Source organism: Leptonotus elevatus, chromosome 1, assembly GCF_054856555.1.
Source record: "Leptonotus elevatus isolate MCC_2025b chromosome 1, RoL_Lele_1.0, whole genome shotgun sequence".
Taxonomy (NCBI): Eukaryota; Metazoa; Chordata; class Actinopteri; order Syngnathiformes; family Syngnathidae; genus Leptonotus; species Leptonotus elevatus.
Window position 1 is genome coordinate 27,191,568 of NC_141239.1, and position 12,676 is coordinate 27,204,243.

Consider the following 12,676-nt stretch of genomic DNA (forward strand, 5'->3'; position numbering starts at 1 on the left):
GTTGTTCACTGTGTCAAGCAGTATTTAAGGAATTGCCACACAAGTGTTGACTCGTTGCTATCCCCCCAGTGCCTGGCCGCTGCTAAACTATTGGGTACCTTCGTGGCACCAGAGGTCTTCCTCAAGCTGCTCCTGGATCACGTCAACGCTCCCTACTCCGCTGCCCGCCCGTGGTCCGCCCTCATGGTGCTGTGTGCCGTGCTGGGAGGATGCCCCAAACCTCTCCTGGTACCACATCTCCAGCAGGTTGCTGACACGTTGGCCCAACCTGACGTCTGCCAGGAATATCAGCAGGTGAGGGGGCCTGGGGGATTTTGGCACTAGTTGTGGTTTACCTTTTAATGTTATTCACATGAGAGTACGTCCATGTGCTTTACTCTCAGCCCAAACAACCATTTCATTGTCCACTGTGGTGACACCTCACAAGGAAAAACATTGAAGTTAAACTTGTTAATGTCCTGCATACTCTTTATACACCAGGAACCGGTTGTTCAATTTTTGGTTATTTTAACCACTGTTTAACCCCTACCCGCCGGTTAAATTCTTAACCCACCGTTAACCAACCGACCGTTAAATATGCATTGTTCAAAACATGGTTAGTCACGCTGTTAGTTAACGGCACCGTTAAAGTTACCCGTGCCGTTTACGGCACTGGTTAGCACAGATATGTCCCACAATTCCTCTTTTTGTTTACTTTCGGGTCGGCGAAAGAAATAGATACTATCCAAACGACCAACCAAACAAAAGTTTTTGTGAAATAATTTATCATTATTTTTTAATTCATTATAATTAATTTTTTTCTACTGTGTATTTTCAGCGAATATTTTGTGTAATATTTTTGTATTTTTGCCAATATTTTTGTAGCAAAGAATGTTGCATATTTTTGTTTGATTTTGTTTCTCATATTCTTGTCCATTTTTTGTCTAATGTAATTGTATTTTTGACTGATTTGTATTTTTTTGTTTAATATTTTTGATAGAATTGCATTTATTTGTCTTGTTTTTGTATTTACATACTTCTAATATGTGTGTATTTTTTTAATCTAATACTTGTAATGATTACTAATATTTTTAATTACTGTTCTAAATTAAATTAATTACAAAATATTATTATAATATTACATTTAAATTAATTTTAACGTAAATATTAGCCGCTATTCACAATTGTTGTCTGTTTGATTATTGACGTGAAAGCAAACAAGAAACATTACAGGTAACCTCTCTTTGAAATCCCCTCCCATTAAATGTTGGGCAAGCCCCCTCGCTGTCCATTTTTAGAACTCATCTTAAAAAACAAATTTTTATTCTTTCTCTTTTGACTCAGCATGAGACTTGGCATTGTATTACGCTAAGCGGTAGCGTGCGCGTAACTCTTCATCAGAATCATTACCAATGTCAAAGTCAAGCCCTCGATAGACTCTCTTTTTCTTGCGCTCAACGGGCATCATGAAGGCGGCATAAGGCACGAACACAGAGTTTATCACTGTTAAAAAGTTAGTGGAGGTCCCTAGGTGTGTTAACTTTAACAGCAAGTTAACAGCCGGTTAACGTTAACAAGAGTTTTGAACAACAAGATAACAGTGCCGTTAAAGTTAACGGTAGGTTAAATCTACTTAACCAGTGGTTAAAGACATAACCGAGTTTTGAACAACCGGGCCCAGCTGTATAAATTCCACTTTCCATTATTGTCAACAGCCACTATGTACATTAGCAATCTTATTTTTGGCAATATATTTTTTTGCCTAATTTGCCCCTACCAATGTAAATATGTTTTGTGATAAGATGCTTCATCTATAAAGGCAATCTTTTCAGTAGCACCTCTGTGCACGGCGAGTTCAGCGGGTTCTCTGTTGAGGAAATCTGGAGAAAAAAAAGCTGACCTGGCAAAAGCGAATGGCCAACCACATGTTGTTTGTCAAATCTAATATTACAAGTCTGTGATCATCATGTTTGTGCTCACATCCAGAAGGGGAAAAAAAGAGATAAGGATGCCTTTGTTGTCTTAAAATAACATGCACACAACTAGTGGAAAAATTGCATCAAATCTGGATCGGAGAGCAACGCCTCCTGTCGACTCTGATCCTGCACAACAGTCTGTGCACTCCGATTAAAATGCAAAGTTTTTGTGATGTAAAGATAGGCTCTTAAGATGTGCACATAAACATGAAAGGATATGCAGGAAATTCAACTACTGGCTTTGGCCTTTATGTGACAACAAACACCCATATTCTTCATATGTCTATGCTTTTTTGGGTGGAAAACAAGAGCCCCTTTCTTATGAAGACAAAAACATCCAAGTTCATATTAAAAGTTGAAAAAAATTGAGTCATACATGGCACAACAATCTCCCATATTCTTCATCCTTCTGGGCAATATATGAGTGGAAAGGACGGAAGCCTTTTTTTTTTTTTAAGTAAACAAGTTCATATTCAAAGTGGAACAAGTTGTCCTCTATGTGACAATAGTTTCCCATATCCTTCATATGGGTAACGAGACAGAAGCCTTTTCTTTCGAAGAAAAACCTATAAGCCTGGCTTAAAGGTAGCTTTTCTTTCTTGAGCTAAAACTCCTTTCTTTTTTTCCGTCCCAAATATGTTTCCCTTTAAGGAACTCTGGCAGATGTATTTATTTTTTTGTTATTTTGTGCTTCACTAGCAACTCGTCTCTCCAAGCAAGGCCCGTAGGATTGTTCTCCTCCTGCAATGCTGCTCTTACCCCTTCTAATGTATAAAGCAGCACACAGTCTTTGTGCTTTGTAATGTTTCATTTATAACCCGTCCCGGAGTATGTCACCTTGATTCCACCCTTTGCTCTCAAAACAACGATCTTAAAAAAGAATTCCCCCCGTAATCTTAAGCCCGCCTGGTCAAGGCCGATGATAAATGAGGCGCAGCGCTCGCTGACCCGTTTGTGTCCTCACCCCCGTCGCCGTCTGTACGGGGTCAACCAGAGAAGGGAAACTAACAGGACAGGCTGGTAGCAGAAGGAGGGAGACCTCGGCTTCCTCTCGGATGTCCATCTGTGTCTCCCTCTCGGGCAAGTGGAGCACCTGCGACCTGGTGCAGAGGAGGGAATAGGTTGAGGCAATTCACTTGGCAAACATGTTGCTGCTGTGCATCTTGTCCTTGTAAGGCAGGGGTGTCAAACTCATATTAGCTCAAGGGCCACATGGAGGAAAAGATACTACCAAGCAGGCCAGATCGGTAAAATCATCGTATATAACTTAAAAATAATTGCCGTCAATTATTCGCAGATTTTCGTTATTTGTGGGCCAGCCCTCCTACATACGGGTTTCAACAATAAAATAACATGAATGCAAATGTATGAGTTCCGGACGTGTTGTAGCTACCTGTTTTGCATATACATTGTTTCCAGAATGCATTGTGTGGTGCAGTTAATGAAGTTATAAGAAAATTAATCCTTGTCATCTGTGTTTATGTTACCAGTAATTGAATTTGTGTCGTATTTAACACGTTTATGTCGGTCTATGATTTTATTATTATTATATTTTTTTTAAACAAACCGTAACTTTAGGTGGTGTGTAAAATAATGACATCCAGGGCAATTCCATGTACAAGCATTGCTCATCTGAGGATTGCTTGTATAATTATGAATTTATATGTTTTAATTGTGGCCATCTGATTAATTGGTCCAACTACAAATTTTTTTTACTTTACAAAATCATCTCGCGGGCCGGATTAAACCCCTTTGCGGGCAAGATCCGGTCCGCGGGCCATATGTTTGGCACTACTGTTGTAAGGTCTTCAGTTTGAGTGGCCTTTAAAAAAGATGGTAAAAAGTATTGTGTTTAACACATTTAAGTCTTGATAATGTGATTGTAAATATCAGTATAGTATTGTCACTGTCCCAAAGGATGAAATCTGCACAGAGAGTACATGCAAACTCCATGCAGGAAAGCTTGAACTGAGATTCTGTGAGGCAAACAAAACTGCATATTATCCTCCAGCAAAGGGTGTTTCGCTAAATTTCCTTGAGCAACAGTGGAGAAAATCAACACTCTATAATTCAACAAATTGTATGTACGTAGCTTAGCTAATAGAATTCCTTTGGCAGCTTACAAGCAGACTGGAGCAACAGCGCCTCTGCTGGTTAAAACAAAGTTGTGCACTCCATTTTGCCTCAAGATGCAATCAATCAACATTTGGTTCCACACCATTGACAGAATAGAGCTTGGTATTCGTGAAGGTATATAATTAGGCTCTGCGCCATTCTGATATTTTTAAGTTATCTTGACTCAAAATGAGACATGGAGAAATATGAACCCTTGCAGCAAATGAAATCCAAATACTGTAGAACTGTTGAAAAATGAAATATAAATAGTCTTCAAAGTGTGCTGTGGTCGGGAAAATGGGGCAGGACGTCCGGGGGGGACAAGCTGAAAATTTGGTAGCAGATATGTGATTCTTCTGCACGGTTTGACCTCGCCAACTCTTTCATGTGCCTTGTTTTCTTTTCTTTATTTCCGCGAGAGGTTTGGAGAAAGAGAAAAAAAAGGCAGCTTGTAAAAACAAGATTGGTCAGTTGAAGATGGCGCTAAGGGTTTGAGGGTAAATGAAAGGCGAGCCGGTGGTTAGAGACGCGAGCGAGTTGCAAGGTACGCTGTGTCGTGTTTGCTTATGAATCACATATGGTTTTCCTTTTTGAAGGGGGTACTCCACCGAGGATTAACAAACCCCCCCTTGCACCGGTGAGAGTCATTTTGTTGTGTGTTGCCGTGGTGACGTGAGTGCAAGGGGCTCTGCAAAGTGATTTTTAGGCAAACCGCCACGCCTGTTGGTGGCTACTGCAAAAGAGCAGGACAGCTGGGGGAATGGTAGTGTCTGTTTAATTTCAATATCACAGCTCAGAATAATGCAAAACATTCATAAATCTCCTTCATGCCAACAATTGACGTGAGTGACAGCCACAAACTGCTCACCCCCGCCTTAATGACACTCAACGGTAGAAGTGGAAGGCGGGAACGTGAGCGCAAGGCTGTTTATTTTCCTGTCACCGTAGCAACATGAGTGGCCATTGGGTGTTGGACTCAACATGAAGGCGTCCATGGCTCGGTACAGAGTCGTGTGTTTGTGTAATTGCTGCATCCAGCGGTGGCCCCTGTCAAGCGTGTCCAGACCAATGAAACCAGGTGTAGCTCACTCACCTCCAGGTGTCAACCTAGTTATTAAGCCCCATCGATTTTTTTTGTTTTTTTTTGTTTCCAGCTTCGCGCCATTTCTAATGGTTGTTTTCTAACCTGGTAGTATCAGATACATGTCTGAATGCGTACAAGTCCACACATTCCATGATGCTGTTTCTATCATTTATGAAAACATGACTTCCAGGCACATAAGTTGATATTAAATAGAATGCATGTATTGCCATTGCAATGCTCTTAACTGCAGCCTACTCTTGTGTCACAATGAGGTTTTTTACAGGGGCGGTTCTTTCCTTTCTTTAATTCAGCCCACCTAGCGAAACTCCTGTAAAATAATATTTACATTTGTTTTAAAGCCACATGCATAATAACAAAACAATACATTGCCGAAATACTAATATTATAGTGTGGAATGTCAGTGTGGCGACTCGAAAGTGGACAAGTATAATACCTGCACCTCAAATGCATATTTTGTTGTTTAACAACAATTTGTATCTGCTTAATTAATGGAATAATTAATTCAAAAAATATTTGATAGCTGATGACCAAGTGACATCATTAAAAAGAACACACAAAATACACGAGTGAGGTTACAAGCTTGTCATGGTGCTCATCCATAATGTTCAACACACAGCATGGCTACTCTAACTCCCCCCCCCCCCCCCCCCTGTAGACACGTGCCAAGCTTTGCCGCGCACCTCCCAGTGATTGCACTTGTAATTTCCAAGGTCAACAAGTGTGTACAAGTATGAGTGTACCCATCGGCACACAGTCACCACCGTTTAGCCCTAATGACGGCCCCCGGGGAGTAAAAGGCAGCGCTCTCCAGTGATAACAAGGAGACATAACATGAGCATTCTTTAATACTTTCTGTTCTGACGTGACGTGGAGATGGACGGACGGCCAGCTCCTTTCTATCTTGTACTGCTTCACCTCCTTCTCCACCTCCTTTTGCATTTTTCCAGGTTCTGTACTTGGAGCAGTTGTTGGCCTGCGTGGATGTACTGCTGCGCCAGTGCGATTCCGAATGCCGCCTGGTCAGCTTGCAGCTGCTGCAGGTGCTGGTCACCGTCCAGAGCATCTCCATGGAGCCTCACGTCAGCCAGAAGGTAAAAAAATTCACTTCGGGTTTATTCGAAAGGACCTTTTATGATGCGAGGCAGCTATTTGAGGAATGCCCAGCTTCAAAGTGGGCATGACAAACGGTGTAATTACCCACTTAGCCAAGGGGCGCTTAAATTGCACCTTTTGGAATGGAACTTTTAAATCCAGTCCTGGGTGAAAGGCGGAGAAATAGCGAAAGACAAAAATAACAGATGTCTTAACAGGTGTGTGTCACCGTCACGCAAGAGCGGGGGTGGGCAAATTTGCACCCGTGGGCTACATAGCACCCTCTCCATTTTTGAATTCGGCCCACAGAACATGCACATTATTATCAAAAGTTTTGTAATATTTGTTGCATAGATTAAGCAATGCAACACATTGCTAAATCAGTGCTAAATTCAAATGTAATTTTAATATGGTTAATTCATCTATTGTATGTCAAAATTAAGCTTTTTTTTTCAGATTCAGTAGTGCCTTGAGATACAGGAAACATGGCTTACAAGTTTTTCAAGATATGAGCCATCAGTAGGATAATTTTAAAAAAATGCTTAGACTTGCGTGAACATTTTGAGAAACGACAAATCTTCCCCAAAAAAGAAACCTCAAGCCTCTCCCGTTTGCGATCCGATCATGAAACTAAATTAAGGGCAGGTTGTCCATTTAAAACTACCACCACCAACTTTGCCTTCAGATGGGCAAATACAATCTACACTATATGGCTGTTTTGTAACAAATGTTTGAACACAAATGGTGCAGCAACACATGTAGAGAGACAATATTACAATACTCACTGGAATATACTGCTGGAATATTACTTATTGCGGATTACTGAGTCGCTTACGGTAATTGATTTGATCTTCCTTGCTTGTCTACATGATTGTATATTACTGCCACCTGGTGGCGTAGTTGCCCACACCAGAACGTGCTGCATTAATTAACCATGGACAAACTGTAAGAGGCGGGGCACACTGTGGACTAGTTACCAGCCAATCACATGGCACAAAAACAACCTTCACACTCACATTCACACATAAAGACAATTTTGAGTCTTCAATAAACCTGATATGCATGTATTTGGAATGTGGAAGGAAAGTGGAATACTCGCAGAAAACTACAAGCAACCATGAACATGCAAACTCCACAATCCACACAGTCTGAAGCCCAGATTTGATCCCTGGCCTGAACTCAGAACTGTGAGGCGAATGTGCTGACCACTCACTGTGCCACCATGAACCAATTACTGTTTTATTATTAAAATTTAACAATTTCATGTACACATTTTGATGTCATCTAGAAATAACCTGATTTATCAATCTGTAAAAACAAAAAAAATGGCCCTAGAGTAGAAATGTTTGCACACCTCAGCTCTAAAGAGATACACAGACAGACGGGAACTGTGACAAATGGAGTCAATAGTCAGCAGGGACGGGAGCAGGATGAGTATGCTGACTAGACAGCACATAATCCACCACAGCGTGTGTTTACATCAGTCTGCGTGTTAGGATGGCGAGTGGTCAAGAAGAGGCCTGCGACAGTGAGCTTATGAATAATAGGAAAGCATTGGTGGGCCCAGAGGAAAAGCAGAAGCTGTTTCCCAGAAAAGGGGCACAGTTTTCCCATCAGCGGACAGTTTAAGGTTGTCTGACTTGGTCTCCGTCCCTGTTGGTCCCCGAGGGACGATGACAGGACTTATGAAATGCCCTAAACGTCCCTTCCGCTGCCCCGAAGAGACACTTAATTATTTGCGCTCCTTCCTGCCGTTTCCTCCAAGACCAACTTCAGACGTGTGTTCAAGTTGGTTTCCTTTTGATTTTTGTGACATCCCGTGTCATGTTTTTTTCCCTCTTGTTATTGAGCTGTTGTATGTGTAAGACCTTGTCATGTGTGATGTGTTGTTTTTCCCATGGTCTCACATGAGAGCCTTATAACAGACACGGCAACAGATTTCCCCCCCTCTCGGGATGAATAAAGTACACCTTACACATGTTCCATTATAAGCACTTTCAAGATCAATTTTAATAATTTTCCAGCATCAGATGTGGCACATTTCATATTTTCACTACTGTGCATTTCTGTTGTTGGGGAATTGTTACTTAAAATGGGATTAGAATGCCTAGTATATGTTACTGTGATTTTTATTCTCCACCATTTTTTGCTGTGAAACAACTTCCAAATAATACTTCTAATTTACAACATTCAAATTCCAACTTGCTTAAAAAATTCACACCTTCCGAGGTATTTATCATCTGAATCCACATTACTTACAGTAATCGCACAATTTAATGTTAAATATCAACTTTTCCCCATTCATTTTCAATGGGACTGTCATTGAACATTTTCTAAGTCCCACTTTCCACGCCCACTTCCATACATACAACCTCTCACATTTAGGCCACTGCGCGGTCGCAACGTGCAAACCGTCTCGTCGAGACCACTAAGCGGCCGGTTAGCATCACAAAGTCATGTCGCGGCAAATTAACCACTGCGGATTGTATTTTGACAAACCAATACGCAGCCGCTTTCTATTATCCAACCACCGTCTGCTTGATCATATCTGACCTCTTGTAACCAAACAACCTCCACACGACAAATGTAGCTCCCACTTTAGGCACTAAAAATACACCAGTAATATGGTGGAAGGTGCACATCTCTTATTAGAAAGGATAGGAAGGAAGGCTAAATAAAAATTTTTACAAAACATCTTTCCCGTTTGCAGTCATGTCACACTGTTGGGAGCGATCCATTATGTTTAAATGTGTTGCTAATCCAGCTCTGAACAGGCTTTCACTATCAAAACAGTCCTTTGAGAAATGATGTCGGTACTTGTCCTTCAAAAATAAAATTAATCCACTGTCTTCTCAGAGACTTGGGACGAAGGAAGCAACCACTTTTTCCTGATCATTGTTTCCCCTCTCCACGGAGCATTTGCGAGCAGGGAGAGAAAAAGAAAGGCGCAGCCAGCTTCTCGAATTTCAGTGGGCGTGACAAACCTTTACCAGAGGTGGTGCCACTAACCCGAGGGGGCTGGGTCGAGTGCACTTCCGTGTCTTTTTGACGTCACTAAGTCACGGAACTTTAATCTGCCCATTTGAAGCACACATTTTTCATTCCTGGTTGGATTGTAGACAGGCCGGGGATGCATATTATTGATAGAAAACCCCACTAAAGTGCATTTTCATACTATGATAACCTTTAAAAGTAGTTACAACTACTTAGTGGAACCACTGATTATTTTTTGCCTCCTATTTGAGGGGAGGTGTTCATTTTCAAAGGCTACCCAAAAAGAAGGCTGTACTGCTTGGAAGTATGGCTTATGCAACAAAAGTAATCATAGGTATTCAGTATCTCCCGCTCTTTAAGAGTTTTTCCCAAGTGTCCTCTATCGAAAGCGAAGCATTTATTTGTTTAACTGGACCAGACTGTGTGGGGATTGACTGTATGTCATGTGATGAAATAGAAATGTATTCACAACAAATGAAAGGAAAACAAGAAGTTACTGTTTATTTTAGAAAAGATGGTATCAGTTAAAGCAAAATTTAAGCAAGTATTTGCAGCACCCATGGGAACTTTTAAGTTAGAAAAATCGCATTCGCTGCCCCCCCCCCCCAAATATGATTCAATGTTCAAGTTGCAACTTGACTGTTCTGAGGTCACTTTATTCTCTTCCGTCCTTTCATGTGTGTCTCTCAGGCCCTGGAGAGTGTCCAGAGCTTATACGAGGTCCAGGGCCTCGACTCAGTGACGGAGCTCTACAGGCAACACATGGCCCAGCTGCTGGACTGGCTGTCTGCCTCTGTGAGCACCTGGTCCAGTTATTCCCCACACCGACTCCAAATGCACATCATAGTGGTGCAGTCAGGTGAGACAACATAACCTGATGGGCGAACAGCCACCTGTTGATCGGAACATTCCAGAAGCACGCAGGAGAAAACGCATCATCTGGTTAATGTTTTAATAAGCATTACTTCATGGCACTTTCCCGAGCAGGTTTAGACACAAGCCCTCCTTACATCACGTTTGAAACATTTAGCTGTTCACACATGATCCATCATGGGGGCAGCGCATCAAGACCCAGCAGCTGTCAAAGCAGCAGAGCAGATTTTCAAAACTGCATTCCTTTTCTTACATACACAGTAGTTGTTTACTGTGTTATATGCCCATGTTGAGTGCACAAAGTTTATGACTTTTTTAATACCAGACATTAGGTGATGTGCACTACTTCCACTAACAACATGGCCGCGAACACAGGAGCTAGTTTGCAAAAGCACACTCAGTGTCTTGTGACGCTTCTTTCACCTTTTCCTAATGACATTGAAGGGCACATTTTATTCCAGCTCAGAAACAGACATTAGTTTCTTATTGTTTTATGTATGACTATAAATGAGCCTAGTGGTAATCAGTCAATCATGCTGAACGTAGAGCAAAGACATGGTGCCAATTTACATGTTGCGTTTTGAGATGTCCTGTCTTATTGGCCTTCCTTTCTTCAATGCAAATCATGCAGTTCAAAGTGAAACTGAAAGTATGCTTCTGCTTCTCTCCCGATACAGCTAAAAATAACCCATGTAGTCTACTTTGCTTTTACAATTTGCCTGTATTCCCTGATATTTATGATTTTCTGTAAATGTTAAAAAAAAAAAAAGTGTGGAATCACATGATACAGGTTGTCTAAATTGCTAGTACAAATATGTGTGATGCCACGTCATTTTGTGCTAGCTTGTTTTTTTTTAGGCTAGTATGTTAGCTAATACTATTGATGAATCTCATGTGAAGCTAGCTTATTTGTGTTGAATAATTTATTTGTGTAGTTTGTGTTCAGGGTTGTGTGCATTCCAGAAACATTAGACGTAGACTTTGCACGGATCTGATTGGCTGGATCAGGATTCGGCCGATAATTAGCATTTTATGCAAATATGCAATATCAGTGATGGGCTGTTATGTCTTCATTTGTCCATCGATCGATTATGTCATTGATGTTATATTTAATGATTATCAGCGGTTTTTGAAGAATTTTTTAATTTTTCCATGCATTCCAATTGGTGTCAATTAGACGTGTGCTTCTTCGCTATTCGTGGGCCCGTACAGTCCCCATCCACTGCGAATAGCAATGGTCAACTATAAAGTAAATATAATTTTTTTTAAACAGATTGCTCCATCTTCTGATCATCGGTTATCTTTTTCTTTTTTTTCTTTTTACTCGTTGATCTCTGATCGATGTTCACCCCCAAAAAATCCTGATCATGCAAAGCCTAATTATAAGCATAGTGTTGATGTTTTATGATCCTCTCCATTGTAAGTGCTTTGCCGCCATCTTGTGGCATCTATACTCAATAGCAAATCTGTTTTTGGGAGGGAACTCATGAGGCCCAGTCCCTATCCACCGTGAAAAGCGGGGGTTTGCTCACTATGTTGTTTTTCTTGTTGTTTTTGTCCCCATATGTAGGTATGCACTTTTTGAAAATGACTACACATAATAATTTATTGCAAATTATTTTGTGAATGTTTTGTGGACCCCAGCTTGAAAACAGAACAACAGACAGAACGACGGAAGGCTGTCATTAGCACTAGTTGGCTTGTTGACTTTTACAAATCCTTGTCTCTCCCTCAATCCTGCTTGTCAGTGTCTCTCAGTGTGTGCGTTTGTCTGTTAAATAGCAGTGACCTCTTCTGTGGTGCCAAGACCTTCGCTTTAGCTCTCTCTATGCCATCTAATCCTCCGTCATCAGCACCTTCTTGTGCCACACTTTCATCTGCATCTCCCCCCCTTTCCTTTCTAATTGAGCAGGCAGTTGGGTGCCCCCTAAGCCTCCACGCAAACACACACACACACACACACACTCACACTCAACCGGTCCATTCGCTTGGTGATCCCCGCACAGGTCAGAACATCAAACGACCCGACCGCCGCCTGTTCTTGACCTTCCTCTGTGGATCAAGGCCACTTTGAAGGCCTAATGTGTCTATGCCTCGTTTTCATTGGCGCTCATTTGCTCATAAGCCCTCCAGGATTCATTGCCGGGATGTCTTTGCGAATGTGTGGACCTTGTGTTTGATGTGCACATTAGGAGTGGGGGGGAAGTCTGTTAAACAATAGGCTGGACTCAGACTTGGATCTTTTGCTTGCTCATCAGCTCTTCCAGCGATCATCTGTGTTTGTCGGAAACAAGGGCTTCTTATGTCCTTCATGTTTGCTCAGCTGGCATGACACTGATCGCTTCTCGGTAAATGTTTTATTTCACCTTTGGAAAGGACGCCTTGGTCAATGATGTAAACTGTTCATAAAATTGTGAGTAGCGATGCACTGGCTTTCATTGTAAACATGCTAGGTATGATCTTATGGGTATAGCTATTAGTGTTTTGTGCACAAAAATTCTATTTTGTCCTTATTCAGCACCGCCCATTTGTCTTATGTACA

At 41.4% G+C, this 12,676-nt stretch overlaps 1 protein-coding gene across 1 annotated transcript in view; it reads left to right on the forward strand.

Annotated features, from left to right (window-relative positions):
* The window catches only part of dnaaf5 (dynein axonemal assembly factor 5), a 49,390-nt gene that overhangs the window by 26,856 nt on the left and 9,858 nt on the right, over window positions 1-12,676 (forward strand). The window contains exons 8-10 of the mRNA XM_086088003.1: window positions 70-294; window positions 6,123-6,266; window positions 9,952-10,120. Coding sequence (XP_085944129.1) covers window positions 70-294; window positions 6,123-6,266; window positions 9,952-10,120 — 538 coding nt within the window. The remainder of the gene's footprint in view (window positions 1-69; window positions 295-6,122; window positions 6,267-9,951; window positions 10,121-12,676) is intronic.